General features: G+C 41.7%; 2 protein-coding genes across 2 annotated transcripts in view; one reads left to right on the forward strand and one right to left on the reverse strand.

Moving 5' to 3' along the window:
* The window catches only part of LOC115121751 (GTPase IMAP family member 4-like), a 5993-nt gene extending 2155 nt beyond the window's left edge, over positions 1-3838 (forward strand). Inside the window, exon 4 of the mRNA XM_029650887.2 lies at positions 3748-3838. Within this exon, the coding sequence (XP_029506747.2) occupies positions 3748-3838 (91 nt within the window). The remainder of the gene's footprint in view (positions 1-3747) is intronic.
* Positions 3567-16381, reverse strand: LOC115121752 (GTPase IMAP family member 9-like). Its single transcript, XM_065003655.1, has 3 exons — positions 16323-16381; positions 5516-5590; positions 3567-5071 (listed from the first exon to the last, which is right to left on the reverse strand). The coding sequence occupies exons 2-3, from the start codon at positions 5538-5540 to the stop codon at positions 4146-4148; spliced, it is 951 nt and encodes a 316-aa protein (XP_064859727.1). The 5' UTR covers positions 5541-5590; positions 16323-16381; the 3' UTR covers positions 3567-4145.
* Between the last annotated feature and the right edge of the window lie 1623 nt (positions 16382-18004).

Genomic DNA, 18004 nt, shown 5'->3' on the forward strand with positions numbered 1-18004 from the left:
AGAGGATGATCTGAAACAGGGGTATGAAAAAGAGCTGAAAGAGAAGGAAGACCTGGAGTCAGAATTAGAGCGAGTAATGAAGGCACTGGATCTGAAAGACTCTGATATACAAGAAAAGCAGAAAGAGATAGATGACCTGCAGGGTCAAGTGAAACGGATTAGAGAGGACAAAGACTTGCTAAAAAAGAAGAAACAGAGAGTCAGAGAAAAGGCAGAAAAAGACTTTGACAAGAAAAATATTGTTGTTAAATTCGCTAGAAAATCTGCTGACCGCTGTACCACACACTGATGTTCTACACACACACATGTTGTAAAAGAGCAGAGCCTGTTGGCATGGGTTCATTATGAAGTTAATGATAGACTTCATAACTATCACTGCTTGCTGTGGGCAGCCATGTTAGGCTTAGGCAGCCATTTTACTGTAAATGATTATACATGGACTCTGCAAATACAACAGCAGCGAGAATTTGAGCACTTATTTTACATATTAACCCAGTTCAAACACCTGTAATATCTGCTAGACAAAGACAATGATACAAATAATGACTCTGTTGATGGCTTTTTGCATAATGCTTGCTTACATAATGCAATATTAATCTCATGTTAATGTATATTATATTCTATGATTAATATATTTTTATAGAGTGCTAGAGGAGTTTGTCAACCATATGAACTTAGTATGTATTTTGCTTTATTCAAATGAGTTGTTTAATAGAATGACTGTTCATGTCATCTTTGATCTTAGATTCATGGTACAGTGACTTTAGAATATAAAGTTTGGACTTCACATTGCAGTAAAGTGTATCTTTTATAAACCTTCCATTTTGTAGTACAGCATCAATGTCCTTTGTTTTTACTCATCATTAGTGTGTGTTGGGTTTGCACAGAAAGGCAGTGTAATAGTAAAGAATAGTGCTGGTTTAAAAAAACAAATGAAGTTCATTTAATATTTATTCCTGTTTGCTCAAGAAAAGACAGAAACCACGAAAGCAATATTGTTACAATATCAATACAATGTCCATGAAAATTAGCAGCTATTGTATACTTAAGCAATGAGGCACCTTGGGGGTGTGGTATATGGCCAAAACACCAGGCTAACGGCTGTTCTTAAGCACGATCCAACGCGGAGTGCCTAGATACAGCTCTTGGCCGTGGTATGTTGGCCATACACCACAAACCCCCAAGGTGTCTTATTGCTAAGATTAATTGTTTACCAACCTAATTAGAGCAGAAAAAGTCAATGTCATTCCCTTGGTATATGGTCTGATATACCACGGCAATTACCATTCAGGGCTCAAACTACCCAGGTTATAATGTTTATTTGTCAATTCCTGATGGATTCAACAAAAACAAGTGGTCAAGTGGTATTTTCAGTGGCCCTTTATTTTACAGTGCCATGAAATAACTTAATATGAACTATTTTTGCTTAGTCATTCATCATTCAGCCTGCTCCTGATGAGGAATGGTAGTTGTCTTATACCAACTATAAAGGAGAGGGATATATAGCTAGCTTATGCAGCCTGACAGGCAGGAATAAACCTAAACCCTAATTCAGGTAAATATTAAATTATTGACTCTCATATGTGCAATACCCAAGCACGTATTTATGGTCGTCACCGAGGGTAAACAAGCAAAACCTATGTTCATGCAGTTAGTAGTAATGCTAAAGGACATTTCTGAACATCCTATCCTGTAAATTGTGATAGAAGAAATTAGTTCAGGTGTGGTGTTTTCTGCCTTGGCTGCCCTGAAGATTTCCAGTTAAAATCTTTAGGCTGATAGGATAGACAAGGCCAACTTTCAGTCAGGGCTGGGGTCAATTCCATTTCCATTCCAGTCAATTCAGGAAGTACACTGAAATACATTTCTATTCGATGCCTTTCAATTAGGAGAATTAATGAATTGGAATTTGTTTGACTTTCTGAATTGACTGGAATTCATGATGCAGGCAACATCTGAGTAGGGGAAAGCAGGAGGGTTGATAGGAGGGAAAGGAGGGGTGAAAGGAGGGACAGGAGGGGTGATAGGTGGGGTGATAGGAGGGACAGGAGGGGTGATAGGAGGGGTGATAGGAGGGACAGGAGGGGTGATAGGAGGGACAGGGGGGTGATAGGAGGGACAGGGTGGGTGATAGGAGGGACAGTAAGGGTGATTGGAGGGACAGGATGGGTGATAGGAGGGACAGTAAGGGTGATTGGAGGGACAGGAAGGGTGATAGGAGGGGCAGGAAGGGTGATAGGAGGGAGAAGAGGGGTGATAGGAGGGACAGTAAGGGTGATTGGAGGGACAGTTAGGGTTATAAGAGAGACAGGAGGGGTTATAAGAGAGACAGGAGGGGTGATAGGAGAGACAGGAGGGGTGATAGGAGAGACAGGAGGGGTGATAGTAGGGACAGGAAGGGTGATAGGAGAGACAGAAGGGGTGATAGGATGGACAGGAAGGGTGATAGGATGGACAGGAAGGGTGATAGGAGGGACAGGAAGGGTGATAGGAGGGACAGGAAGGGTGATAGGAGAGATAATAACAAGGAGGGGAAAGTGAGGAAGGTGATAGGTCAACAACTTGTGACCTGATTGTAGCAGGACGCGTTTAAAGGAATGTTCTCTCCAACTATAAGTCACATCATTTTTTTTAGATACGGTTGTTAAACTAAATGCGTGTTCTTCAACCGATCGCTGCCTGCACCTGACCGCCTGTCCAACATCACTACTCTGGACGGGTCTGACTTAGAATATGTAGACAACAACAAATACCTAAGCCTCTAACACTCTATTCAATAAATTGGATGCAGTATATCACAGTGCCACCCGTTTTGTCACCAAAGCGCCATATACTACCCACCACTGCGACCTGTATGCTCTCGTTGCCTGGTCCTCGCTTCATACTCGTCGCCAAACACAATGGCTCCAGGTCATCTACAAGATCCGGCTAGGTGAAGACCCCCCTTATCTCAGCTCGCTGGTCACCCACCTGTTGCACACGCTCCAGCAGGTATATCTCTCTGGTCACCCCCAAAACCAATTCTTCCTTTGGCCACCTCTTCTTCGGGTTCTCTGCTGCCAATGACTGGAACGAACTTCAAAAATCTCTGAAACTGGAAACACTTATCTCCCTCACTAGCTTTAAGCACCAGCTGTCAGAGCAGTTCACATATTACTGCACCTGTACATAGCCCATCTATGATTTAGCCCAAACAACTACTTCTTTCCCTACTGTATTTATTTATTTATTTTGCTCCTTTGCACCCCATTATTTTTTATTTCTACTTTGCACATTCTTCCACTGTAAATCAACCATTCCAGTGATTTACTTGCTATATTGTATTTACTTTGCCACCATGGCCTTTTTTTTGCCTTTACCTCCCTTATCTCACCTCATTTGCTCACATTGAATATAGACTTATTTTCTACTGTATTATTGACTGTATGTTTGTTTTATTCCATGTGTAACTCTGTGTTGTTGTATGTGTCGAACTGCTTTGCTTTATCTTGGCCAGGTCACAATTGTAAATGAGAACATGTTCTCAACTTGCCTACCTGGTTAAATAAAGGTGAAATAAAAATATATATATGTTGAGTAAATACGTTTATTTCTCAATTCTGCTGTCCTGCTGCTGGCTCCTGTACACCAGCTACACACAGGAATATTACAACTGGGTTACACAGCTGCAAAGACAAGATATGAAGTCAGAAGCACAGACCCCCCTTCTGTGTTTAGGATGAACAATACATCTCTGTTGCTGTGCAGGTGGTGTTTGTTTTCCGATAGTCCGCCACGCATCTCACAGGTCTTGTTATCAGTCACGAGAGGCCTTGAGGGCAGGGAGTCAGTCACATAATTGTTCTTCTTATGCAGAGAGAACACTTCTTTTTATTCTAATAACTTATAAAATACAACATCTTAAGAGAATATAATGACAAAGACATTGAGAAAATATGAAAATATGAGACAGTAATTGATGATCTATCCCAACCTTATTGACAGACCTTTGTTTACTTCCCTCTGGCCAATACCACTTCACATAGAATGATCTATCTAACCCATAACACGATCATCACTATTGCTAGGATACTAATATGATTATAAACATGCAAAAACAGTTATATTGTTGAATTACTTAGCAGTCAGGTCAAAGAAATACTTTTTTATTGTATACAGCAAACATTGGTTTCTAAAAACACCTCTATTGCTCCTGCTACACCTCCTACTATTGCACCCACTGCTGCACCAAGTGGTCCTGCAATAGTAGCTCCAATAGCAGCTCCACTTGCAGCAACGGTACCTGCAACAATGAGATAATGCCCAGCTGTGTTCATTCTTTCAGCTTTCTCTCGAGCCTCTCTTTCATGTTTTTCCCTCAGCTCCATTCTTGCTTTCTCCAAAGCCTCACCTTCAAGTGTTTTTTTCAGTTTCTCCTCCTTTCTGCGTATCTTCTCTTCATTCTCTCTGAGGATTCTGTTCTTCTGCTCTTCAATCGCTCTCTCAGCCTCCTGGTACATCTCAGTGGTGTAATTGCTTCCTCCATTCATCTCCACCATACAGTTTATTTTCTCAAGCAGCTCAGTGACCTGGGAGCGATTTCTATCTTTGTTGTTGAAGACATGATATCCCCCTTTGCATTGCTCAACTAAACTTACTAGATTTGGATTTTCAGACAGAAATTTTTCAATTGTTACATCCCGAAGTTTGTCTCCATGTGTGAAGAGAACCATGGTGTATTTTGATGCTTCGTCACCGAAGAGTTTCTGAATCATATTCACTGTTTTCTGCTCCTCTTCAGTGAATCTTCCCAGCTTGATCACAATCAGGAACACATGGGGACCAGGAGAAGAGAGGTTGATGCACATTGTGATCTTTTCTATGGCTTCCTCCTGTGTAAACTTGGTGTCAAACAGCCCTGGGGTGTCGATAACAGCCAGACTTTGCCCACACACCATCTCTCTTTTCTTATCACAATCTTTAGTCACAGAGTTGGAATGTAATTGTGATTTGAATACTCTTTTCCCCAGGATGGTGTTTCCTGCTGCACTCTTCCCAGCACCAGTCTTCCCCAGCAGCACAATCCGTGTCTCTGTTGGATAACAAGGAAAAATTGTTACTGTTGTAAAAGCAGCTGTTAACGGTTGATTCTGAGAACTCCTGGGAGGCCTATGACCATGTGGAATTTAAACAACATCACAAGTCAGTTGCATTTGAGCCTTTTTTCTATTATGACGTACAATCAATCAACACTGCAAGAGGACATAGCTTACATGAAAATGCATAGCTTTATCACGTATTCAAAGACACAACTAGGCATATCAGATGTATGGTCATTGCACCGGCAATACTGGGAAGTGATGAAAAAGGAGAAGTATGGAGACAAAGTAGTGTTCTGACAAGCACACAAATGACCCTATAATTTAGCCCATTCCTTGCAAGGAATGATTTTTTTTTTGTTATGAATAAAAGGTAGAACAGTCCAAATCAGTTTCCATCACCATCTTGTACAGTGAAGTGAAGACTAAGTACTCACCAGTCATGTTTGGGTTTTGGGACATCGTCAAGCTCTTACCAGGTCTAGCGTTCCCAACCAGAGCAATCCGGGTTTCTATTGGATAAAAAATGTAATGTTGTTACTGTAGAGAGAAGTCTGAAATTGATGTTCTTTCTGTTTGGCCATCTTATGGAACATCTACTAAAGGTACATTTTCAGTCTCACATTGCTTCTTAGACTTACATTTTGTCTATAAAATTACAAACTCTAATCAAATTAACAATGACATTATCTACAGGTAACTTCCTAAATAAAGGAAACACCACTGACAGAACTGTCACTGTCCGTTTCTTGCCTACCCACTAAGTTTCCACATTAGGCAAATATGGCAGCAGTGTCTTACTGCCTTGGATAGAACACCAGTTGAAAACGTGCAATATAATCGTTATTGTGTGGGACACATAGAAAGAAGATATCTAAAAATAAAAAAAGAGAGAAGCAAGGAAAAGGCACAAAGTTGGGGACACAACCAAGCGTCCATGTAAGTGTTCTGACTTTCTCAGAAACACTAATAACAAACAGGAGCTTTTCAAAATGTCGACACAGAAGGTGTGTGCCAATGAATCCGAAGATGAAAAAGAGATCTACCCTACAACTGATGAGTCTGAGGTTTCAAAGGGCTCTCTGACATCAACGCTGGAATGAGACCATGAAGAGGCAGATGCATGAGTATGCCTTCATCTTAAAGACTCCTTTCAGAAAGGGTGCACAGACCAATATCATTCCAACACTGGATACAGACATCATTGTCCTCCTTGCTGATCTGTTCTTTTATCTTACCAAATATTATCCAATCATGAAGCTGTGGGTTGCTTTTGGTGTTGGGGGAAAAACTAGCAGGAGATTTGCATCAACACCATCTACGAGAAGCTTGGAATGCGAGTTTGGCTTCGTCAGGCTTCCATGCATTTACAGACTGTAATGCAACCTCACATTTCCATGGAAAAGGCAAGAAGACAGCTTGGAGTGGATGGAACACATTACATTTTATGAATGAAATTGTATTTGTGTCAAATCGCCAATTGGCAACCCATCCCTTATGGCACATATGTCAGAGTCAAGGCCCGCGGGCCACATCCGGCCCGCAAGAAGGTTTTTTACGGCCCCTGGGATGATCTTGATTTATTATTAGAACCGGCCCGCAGCAAGCCGGCAGCCCGCAGATCTTTTACACGCACCAATACTACATTTCCCACAATGCAAAGGTGACGCACCGAGCAGTAGGCTGCTTCATTTCAATATTTATTGGCACAGCAGTCGTCAGCATCACAGTAAAATTAACTTTCAGATACCCATCAAAAATGGCAAAACGGAAGGTGGATACTGAGAACCGGGGGTTTCAAACAAGGTGGGAGTCGGAGTATATGTTCACGAAGGTAGCTGGAAAACCTGTGTGTCTTCTGTGTGGAGAAAGTGTGGCGGTACTGAAAGAGTATAATCTGAGACGACATTATGAAACGAAACACGCGGACAAAAACAAGAATATGGACATGGAACAAAGGCTACAAAAGGCAGAGGAATTAAAACGAGGCCTCAAATCTCGACAGGCTCTGTTCAAAAAGCCAAATCACAAGGCCAGGCTGCTGTCAAGGCCAGTTTTATTTTGGCAGAAGAGATCGCTAAATCAGCCCGGCCATTTACGGAGGGGGATTTCATCAAAAACTGCATGATTAAAGTTTGTGACGAAGTTTGCCCAGAAAAAAGGCAACTCTTTTTAAATGTGAGTCTGAGCAGAAACACCATTGCCGAGAGAGTAGACCAGTTGTCCATCAATCTAAAAGAGCAGCTTGTGAAAAAGGGAAAAGATTTTATTGCATATTCCTTGGCTGTGGATGAGAGCACCGACATTTCTGACATTGCCCAGTTGTCAATTTTCATCCGCGGAGTGGACTCCAACCTAAGCGTGACAGAGGAGTTTTTGGCTTTACGTCCTATGCATGGCACAACTACGGGGCATGATTTGTATGAAGAGGTGTCAAGATGTGTAAATGAGATGGAGCTGCCTTGGGAAAAACTCGTGGGTTTGACAACCGACGGAGCACCTGCGATGTGTGGACACAGGAGCGGACTGGTGGCGAAGATACGGGAAAAGATGCAAGAGGAAAACGCGACAGGTGAGCTGACAGCTTATCATTGTATCATACACCAGGAAGCGTTGTGCGGTAAAGCCTTGAAAATGGAGCATGTAATGAGCATCATCACGCGCACAGTTAACTTTATCAGAGCCAAAGGTTTGAATCACCGCCAGTTCAAGGCATTTCTGACGGAGTTAGAAACGGAGCATGGTGATTTGCCTTATCACACAGAGGTGCGATGGCTAAGCCAGGAAAGGTGCTTCAAAGATGTTTCGAGCTTCGTGAGGAGATTTGTCTGTTCTTGGACAGCAAAGGGAAAGACACAACACAACTCCGAGACGAAATGTTTCTGTGTGAAATGGCTTTTCTGTGTGACATTACGAGTCATCTGAATGCAATAAACTTGCAGCTGCAGGGTCGGGATCGTGTCATCTCTGATATGTACAGTACAGTGAAGGCATTTAAAACCAAACTGACTCTGTGGGAGACGCAGATGCGGAAAGAAAATTTGAGCCACTTTCCCAGCTGCCAGACCATGAAAGAGAAGCTCTCTACCAGTGCGTTCCCGAGCACACAGTTGGCTGATAAAATAGGTATGCTTGCCGCTGACTTTCGACGCCGATTTGCTGACTTTGAAGCACAAAAAAGCAGGTTGGAACTGCTCGGTAACCCATTTGCTGTTGACGTGGAAAGCTCACCACCAAACCTCCAAATGGAGTTGATTGACCTCCAATGCAATGATGCACTGAGGGCAAAATATGCGGCAGTGGGTGCTGCGGAGTTCGCCCGTTTCCTCCCGGCACAATGCCCCAGCTGCGCATCCAGGCTGCTCAAACGTTGTCTATGTTTGGCAGCACATACCTGTGTGAACAACTGTTTTCTTTGATGAACCTGAACAAAACATCACACAGAAGTCGACTTACTGCTGAACACCTCCACTCAATTCTGAGGATTTCTTCAGCTCAGAGCCTTACCCCGAACATTGATGAACTTGTGGAAAAGATGGGACACCACCAAGTATCACCTCAACCTCAAACAAGTGAACATTACTGTGCAATCACATATTTAGAGTTTTTACTCAGTTCAAGTTTAAAAGTTAAAATTTAATATTTGTTTTCACTGCATGTTACTTCTCCTTAAACAAAGTGTTGTTTTTGATTAATAGATTTTTGCACTTTATTTTTTTGTATTTCAATCCAATTATATTTTAAAAATATTTCAGTTGAGTGGATGATAGAAAATTGCTATTATTGTTTTTTCTTTGAAGTAAATTTAGCCCACTTTTGCTAAAATAGAAAATATAGTCTACTGATGGTGCCTTGAATACCGGTTTCTTTCATTTAATGTTCATGTTATGGGGATATTTATATAAAGGAAATTTGTCTTTTGTGTCTGTTGAAAATTAAAGATTACTGACAGAGCCATAAGAAAATATTGCTTTATTTATCTGATCATATTGTAATATATTTGTTAGGTTTTCAGTAGGTTCAATTAGGTTCACTAGACTATATGCGTCATTTAAAAAATTTTCAATGAACATTCGAACAGTCCGGCCCTCGTCTTGTAGCTGATTTTTTTATTTGGCCCTCCGTCCATTTGACTTTGACACCCCTGCCTTATGGGATTAATTGACACAAACAAACATTACTGTCACGACTTCGGCCGAAGTCGCCTCCTCTCCTTGTTTGGGCAGTGTTCGGCGGTCGACGTCACTGGTCTTCTAGCCATTGACGATCCACTTTTCATTTTCCATTTGTTTTGTCTTCGTTTTTACACACCTGGTTTCTATTCCCCAATCACATGTTCATTTTTTAACCCTCTGTTCGTTTGTATGTAGCGCTTGTGCACGTTCTGTTCTGGTGCGTGTCGGGTTTTGCACCCATATTTGGTATATTTATTTTGTCCCGTTATTTGGCAATAAACTGCTCCGGCAAATGCCTAGTTAAGCTGTCCTGCGTTTGACTTCACTGCCACCAGTTACGGACCCATTACAATTACAATAATTCACTGTGGTAATTCAGTGACAATTCTTCTCTTCCATATGTTTTTCCAACCTACACGGTGAATGTTTTTAATTATGTATTTTTCTTGTCTATATTGAATACAATCATTTGTGTGTCATTAGTTTAAGCACACTGTGTTTGTCTATTGTTGTGGCTTAGATGAAGAGCAAATCACATTTTATGACCAATTTATGCAGAAATCCAGGTAATTCCTGTAAGGGGTGCACGCAACTGGTTGAAGGAAGTCAGGTGCAGGAGAGCATAGATAGGTTATAATAGGTGCACTTTATTTAATTTAAAGTGATAATGCCCACAGTACATCACCGGTACAAAATTAACAAAACGCACGGGTCAAAACCATATACCCGGCACAAACCAGCCTGATGCGAACACATGTAACATTTAAACAATCTCACACAAAGACACGAGGGGGAACAGAGGAATAAATGCATGCAGTGTGATTGGGGAATATAAACCAGGTGTGCAGGGAACAAGACAAAACAAATGGAGAAATGAAAAATGGAGCGGCGATGGCTAGAAAGCCGGTGACGTCGACCGCCGAACGCTGAGGAGAGGAGCCGACTTTGGTAGAAGTCGTGACAATTCCAAATGGTTCACATACTTTTTCTTGCCACTGTAAGTACTCATACCCTTTACTCAGTAATTTGTTGAAGCACCTTTGGCAGCGATTACAGGTTACTTCAAATGCCTTTTAAGGGATCTGTGTAACCCGTGCTCAGTTTACAGAACACTTTATCATGGGGCCAACATGTCCTTCTCTGGAGACAAGGAGAGCATCAATGCCATCCGGAGGGATATAGCTAAGTGGTTAGTGAATGCATTATGTTTTTTTTTAAATAAATTGCCTATATGAATTTGATCAATAAAGTTGCATGGCAACTACTTCAACTGTAATTCAATCCTTGAACATGTTCATATAGGCAATTTATTTTTAAAAAACATAATGCATTCACTAACCACTTAAAGTGTTCTATATCCCTCCGTCTCCAGATAGGACATGTTGGCCCCATGATAAAGTGTTCTGTAAACTGAGCAGGGGTTACACAGATGCTCCAGAGAAAGGACATGTTGGCCCCATGATAAAGTGTTCTGTAAACTGAGCAGGGGTTACACAGATGCTCTCCTTGTCTCCAGAGAAGGACATGTTGGCCCCATGATAAAGTGTTCTGTAAACTGAGCAGGGGTTACACAGATGCTCTCCTTGTCTCCAGAGAAGGACATGTTGGCCCCATGATAAAGTGTTCTGTAAACTGAGCAGGGGTTACACAGATGCTCTCCTTGTCTCCAGAGAAGGACATGTTGGCCCCATGATAAAGTGTTCTGTAAACTGAGCAGGGGTTACACAGATGCTCTCCTTGTCTCCAGAGAAGGACATGTTGGCCCCATGATAAAGTGTTCTGTAAACTGAGCAGGGGTTACACAGATGCTCTCCTTGTCTCCAGAGAAGGACATGTTGGCCCCATGATAAAGTGTTCTGTAAACTGAGCAGGGGTTACACAGATGCTCTCCTTGTCTCCAGAGAAGGACATGTTGGCCCCATGATAAAGTGTTCTGTAAACTGAGCAGGGGTTACACAGATGCTCTCCTTGTCTCCAGAGAAGGACATGTTGGCCCCATGATAAAGTGTTCTGTAAACTGAGCAGGGTTACACAGATGCTCTCCTTGTCTCCAGAGAAGGACATGTTGATAAAGTGTTCATGATAAAGTGTTCTGTAAACTGAGCAGGGGTTACACAGATGCTCTCCTTGTCTCCAGAGAAGGACATGTTGGCCCCATGATAAAGTGTTCTGTAAACTGAGCAGGGGTTACACAGATGCTCTCCTTGTCTCCAGAGAAGGACATGTTGGCCCCATGATAAAGTGTTCTGTAAACTGAGCAGGGGTTACACAGATGCTCTCCTTGTCTCCAGAGAAGGACATGTTGGCCCCATGATAAAGTGTTCTGTAAACTGAGCAGGGGTTACACAGATGCTCTCCTTGTCTCCAGAGAAGGACATGTTGGCCCCATGATAAAGTGTTCTGTAAACTGAGCAGGGGTTACACAGATGCTCTCCTTGTCTCCAGAGAAGGACATGTTGGCCCCATGATAAAGTGTTCTGTAAACTGAGCAGGGGTTACACAGATGCTCTCCTTGTCTCCAGAGAAGGACATGTTGGCCCCATGATAAAGTGTTCTGTAAACTGAGCAGGGGTTACACAGATGCTCTCCTTGTCTCCAGAGAAGGACATGTTGGCCCCATGATAAAGTGTTCTGTAAACTGAGCAGGGGTTACACAGATGCTCTCCTTGTCTCCAGAGAAGGACATGTTGGCCCCATGATAAAGTGTTCTGTAAACTGAGCAGGGGTTACACAGATGCTCTCCTTGTCTCCAGAGAAGGACATGTTGGCCCCATGATAAAGTGTTCTGTAAACTGAGCAGGGGTTACACAGATGCTCTCCTTGTCTCCAGAGAAGGACATGTTGGCCCCATGATAAAGTGTTCTGTAAACTGAGCAGGGGTTACACAGATGCTCTCCTTGTCTCCAGAGAAGGACATGTTGGCCCCATGATAAAGTGTTCTGTAAACTGAGCAGGGGTTACACAGATGCTCTCCTTGTCTCCAGAGAAGGACATGTTGGCCCCATGATAAAGTGTTCTGTAAACTGAGCAGGGGTTACACAGATGCTCTCCTTGTCTCCAGAGAAGGACAAACTGCCTCCTTGTCTCCAGAGAAGGACATGTTGGCCCCATGATAAAGTGTTCTGTAAACTGAGCAGGGGTTACACAGATGCTCTCCTTGTCTCCAGAGAAGGACATGTTGGCCCCATGATAAAGTGTTCTGTAAACTGAGCAGGGGTTACACAGATGCTCTCCTTGTCTCCAGAGAAGGACATGTTGGCCCCATGATAAAGTGTTCTGTAAACTGAGCAGGGGTTACACAGATGCTCTCCTTGTCTCCAGAGAAGGACATGTTGGCCCCATGATAAAGTGTTCTGTAAACTGAGCAGGGGTTACACAGATGCTCTCCTTGTCTCCAGAGAAGGACATGTTGGCCCCATGATAAAGTGTTCTGTAAACTGAGCAGGGGTTACACAGATGCTCTCCTTGTCTCCAGAGAAGGACATGTTGGCCCCATGATAAAGTGTTCTGTAAACTGAGCAGGGGTTACACAGATGCTCTCCTTGTCTCCAGAGAAGGACATGTTGGCCCCATGATAAAGTGTTCTGTAAACTGAGCAGGGGTTACACAGATGCTCTCCTTGTCTCCAGAGAAGGACATGTTGGCCCCATGATAAAGTGTTCTGTAAACTGAGCAGGGGTTACACAGATGCTCTCCTTGTCTCCAGAGAAGGACATGTTGGCCCCATGATAAAGTGTTCTGTAAACTGAGCAGGGGTTACACAGATGCTCTCCTTGTCTCCAGAGAAGGACATGTTGGCCCCATGATAAAGTGTTCTGTAAACTGAGCAGGGGTTACACAGATGCTCTCCTTGTCTCCAGAGAAGGACATGTTGGCCCCATGATAAAGTGTTCTGTAAACTGAGCAGGGGTTACACAGATGCTCTCCTTGTCTCCAGAGAAGGACATGTTGGCCCCATGATAAAGTGTTCTGTAAACTGAGCAGGGGTTACACAGATGCTCTCCTTGTCTCCAGAGAAGGACATGTTGGCCCCATGATAAAGTGTTCTGTAAACTGAGCAGGGGTTACACAGATGCTCTCCTTGTCTCCAGAGAAGGACATGTTGGCCCCATGATAAAGTGTTCTGTAAACTGAGCAGGGGTTACACAGATGCTCTCCTTGTCTCCAGAGAAGGACATGTTGGCCCCATGATAAAGTGTTCTGTAAACTGAGCAGGGGATTACCTTGTCAGATGTTGGCCCCATGATAAAGTGTTCTCCTTGTCTCCAGAGAAGGACATGTTGGCCCCATGATAAAGTGTTCTGTAAACTGAGCAGGGGTTACACAGATGCTCTCCTTGTCTCCAGAGAAGGACATGTTGGCCCCATGATAAAGTGTTCTGTAAACTGAGCAGGGGTTACACAGATGCTCTCCTTGTCTCCAGAGAAGGACATGTTGGCCCCATGATAAAGTGTTCTGTAAACTGAGCAGGGGTTACACAGATCCCTTAAAGGCATTTGAAGTAACCTGTAATTGCTGCTTCAACAAATGATAACTGGTAACTCAAATGCACAGTCACCTGACAATATGCATTTGAGTTACCAGGAAATGATTCAGGCACAATCATTGTAGAATAGAGCAGACTGCTGGTAAATGTTAAGTGTTTGCAACAGAAATGACCAGCCCTGAATAGGTAGTATTTAATTTTTTTAACCTTTTTATTTAACCAGGCAAGTCAGTTAAGAACACATTCTTATTTTCAATGACGGTCTGGGAACAGTGGGTTAACTGCCTGTTCAGGGGCAGAACGACAGCTCGGGGGGTTTGAACTCGCAACCTTCCAGTTACTAGTCCAACGCTCTAACCACTAGGCTACGCTGCCGCCCCAGTATGTGCAATCCTGATACCAATCTGGGACAAAGGATTTCATTTATTGTATCATATCTGGGACCAAGGTACAAACTAAGACAATATTCAGAATAGAGATTCTGACAACACACTGATCGCATCTCCAACTTTTGTTTACACCTAAAACCACGTTGATCTGCTGGACAGACTGATGTTCCTCTGCCCATCCTGTGCTGAAATAGGCCTATATTGCTTCATGTCATGATCAACTTGTGAATACCTTTTAGCCCAATTGCAGATGAAGGTCATATGTTAGCGGTTTCTTGAGAATGCATGGCATTCTACAGACAGGTAAATACTACTTTAACACTACAAGTTTAAGCTGTGATTTATTGGTGATGCTTATTCCTAGGCACAATGATGCAAAATAGCGCCCCTGCTGGTGAAGCATATGACCTACACAGCCTTCACAGTACAGCAGAGATGACCTGCTCAACCACTCTGGAAGTAGTCCCCGACCCCATTACCATTTATTGTAGTGTAGCATCACTTGCTGTTGAAAATGGACACTTGTCTGTATGTGCATAATAATGTACTTTTAGTTACGACAAGGCTTTGGTCTAAAATATCTATTATAAAAAATGTATGTGAAAATATAAAACTGAAAAATAGAGCAAAGTACATACAGTTTGCTTGAAGCCTGATATTTTAAACAATGACTAGAGGTTTAATTCCTAAAGGTTATAAGCATGGATATCGACTCTTCCGCTTGAGCATGATTTTGCGGCACAGTCGATAGCGCGCTGGATTCGAGACCTGCTCCCTGCTTGTTTCATTACAATATAACTTTGGTGTTGATATATCAAATAAAACTAAGGTGGGTGACATGCAGACGCGCAAATGTAATTAGACCTTGCTTCATTACAATCTGAGAAATCATTTAAAAAATTAACAGTGGAACAGAGAAATAATTACACATCTCTGCGTTTTCTGATGACAGTACTTTTTTGTTCTTTCTCAAAGCGTATTGGTACAAATAATCTGTGACAACAAAGTGCAACACCGCATTGTACTAAAACTGACCTTTCCATTGGCTGCGTGGAGTTGCCCGCCAGGTTTACATGTTTGAACACTGAAATGTGATATGTAATCTACATCTCGATTAGGCTGATTGAAATCATCATTATTTCGTTGAATGATTTTCAATTTGACTGTCATTATTTGTATATAGCCTACACTTTCTTGTTCTGAACTTCTACATTCTTGATCATACTGAAAGTATATAGCGCAAAATGGCACACAGCATCATTTGCATGTGTGCAAAAATAGTTCAACATTCACCTTCTGCTACACAGTTTGACACATATGTTCAATTCATCCAAAATATACACCACACAGAACGCACTGTAACTTCTTTATATTTATTTATTTATTTTGAATTGTTTTATGCTGCAAACCAAATGCAGCGTTCCATTGGAAATGAATGTACTTCTAGTGTACCAAGGCATAACACCAGTGGGATGGGTGTGGCTTCCTGACAACATCAAAAGAGCAGCTGCTCACTATTTTACAGTTCCATCTCAGTTAAACATCTGACACTGCCAAAATATAATCTATGCAGGTGTAGTGTTGGCTATCGCAATTTAACACTTGATCTGATTGAATGTAGGCCTAGGCTTGTTTTACTCTAATGTTTGTAAACAGTGTAAATGTGAACAAACACTGTATAGCCTCCAAACATGGTTACAACAATGCATTTGATATCAGTCCACCCATAGCTGTCTATGAATGAGAATGGTTATGTTTCTCTTCAGCCCTTACTTTTTTTAGGGGATCGTGTGGGAAGGATGCTTTGTTATTGTTTCAATTAAAGATTATAGTTTTAAAAGGGTACGAGAGCTTTAATAGTGCAGGCAAAAAATGTAGTGGAGAATGTGTATTAAATATTTAAGTACATATTAGTCCTGTTTTAGGAATGTGCATAACTCCTACATCATAATGCCTATATTTACAAATTACATGTATCCATTAGATACTCATTACAATAAACATATTATAGAAGGTGTTGTATAAATTTATATTGAATATGTAATCTTTCCAAAAGATTCACAGATATTAAACTGCTTTATATTTCATTTTTGAAAATCTATTTGGAAAGAACACCCATTTGTAATATCAAAACATGCAACAAGAATGTGGTTCATGCTTGTGCCTTGTAATAGTAATTTATAGACATCCTTACCTTTGCCTGCTTGTTGATTTGGGTATCTAGAGTCTTCTGTCTACAAGTGGAGATGCAGCTGATGTTTTATAAAAATCTGGGGGCATGCTTCGTTGTACTTCATGATGTGATTGGTCACCCTTTGAGGTTTTTGTTTTTTTAGTCAGTCAGGTGATTTCTTGTAAATCTTGGGTTGAGTTCCTGTACAGATTACATTGCTCACTCACACTAGATCTTACAATGCCTGGAGGGGATTTAATATATCAGTTAACTACATAATGTGATAGTGCGAGCTGGATGATGTGGCTCACAACCATTGGTTAATAAAATGCAACGCCTGCACATCTTTACGGGACCGTGACCATGCGCTCCTCTGCATGACAAAACTTGGTCATTGAGTCCCTTTTTATTCAGTCAGGGTATTTCTTGTAAATCATGCTCTCACATAGCTACAGCGTATTCCGAAAGTATCATTGACTTTTTCAAAATGATGTTACAGCCTTATTCGAAAATTTCTTTAAAAAAAAATCCAGATTCATCTTCACATAACAGCCCATAATGACAAAGCAAAAACAGGTTTTTAGAAGAAAAAAACACTTTACTCTGTACTTTGTTGAAACACCTTTGGTAGTGATTACAGCCTCAAGTATTCTTGGGTATGACGCTACAATCTTGGCAGACCTGTATTTGGAGAGTTTCTCCCATTCTTCTCTGCAGATCCTCTTAAGCTCTGTCAGGTTGGACGGGGAGTGTCGCTGCAAAGGCCCTTCTCCCCCGATTGCTCAGTTTGGCCAGGTGGCCAGCTCTAAGAAGAGTCTTGGTAGATCCAAAAATCTTCCATTTAAGAATGATGTGCTCTTGGGGACCTTCAATGCTGCAGACATTTTTGTTACCTGTCCCCAGATCTGTGCCTAGACACATTCCTGTCTCGGAGCTCTTGTTTAATCAATTTAATTTACCACAGGTGGACTTCAATCAAGTTGTAGAAACATCTTACAGATGATCAACGGAAACAGGATGCACCCAAGCTCAATTTAGAGTCTCATAGCAAAGGGTCTGAATATTTCCAGTACCAATCAAAGTTCGGACACACTTACTCATTGAGGTGTTTTTCTTTATTTTACTATTTTCTACATTGTAGAATAATAGTGAAGACATCACAACTATGAAATAACACATATGGAATCATGTAGTAACCAAAAAGTGTTAAATCAATATATATTTTATATTTGAGATTCTTCAAAGTAGCCACTCTTTGCCTAGATGACAGCTTTGCACATTTTTGTCATCGTCTCAACCAGCTTCATGAGGTAGTCACCTGGAATGCATTTCAATTAACAGGTGTGCCTTGTTAAAAATTCATTTGTAGAATTGATTTCCTTCTTAATGTGTTTGAGCCAATCAGGTGTGTTGTGACAAGGTAGGATTGGTATGCAGAAGATGGCCCTATTTGGTAAAAGACCAGTTCCATATTATAGCAAGAAGAACTCAACTCGCTGATTTTCACCTGTAAGGGGAGAAGGAGAGGAAAAAAAACACAGGATACATACACACACACACACACACACACACACACACGATACCTGTATCCGTAACAATGTCATCACAAAATATTAAACAATGTGACAGGATTGTTCTTTAACAGTCAAATATTTTGGGGATCTCACAGATTACAATGACATCTCTCCCCATAGGAATACACT

This window comes from Oncorhynchus nerka, linkage group LG18 (assembly GCF_034236695.1).
Source record: "Oncorhynchus nerka isolate Pitt River linkage group LG18, Oner_Uvic_2.0, whole genome shotgun sequence".
In the NCBI taxonomy this organism is placed as follows: Eukaryota; Metazoa; Chordata; class Actinopteri; order Salmoniformes; family Salmonidae; genus Oncorhynchus; species Oncorhynchus nerka.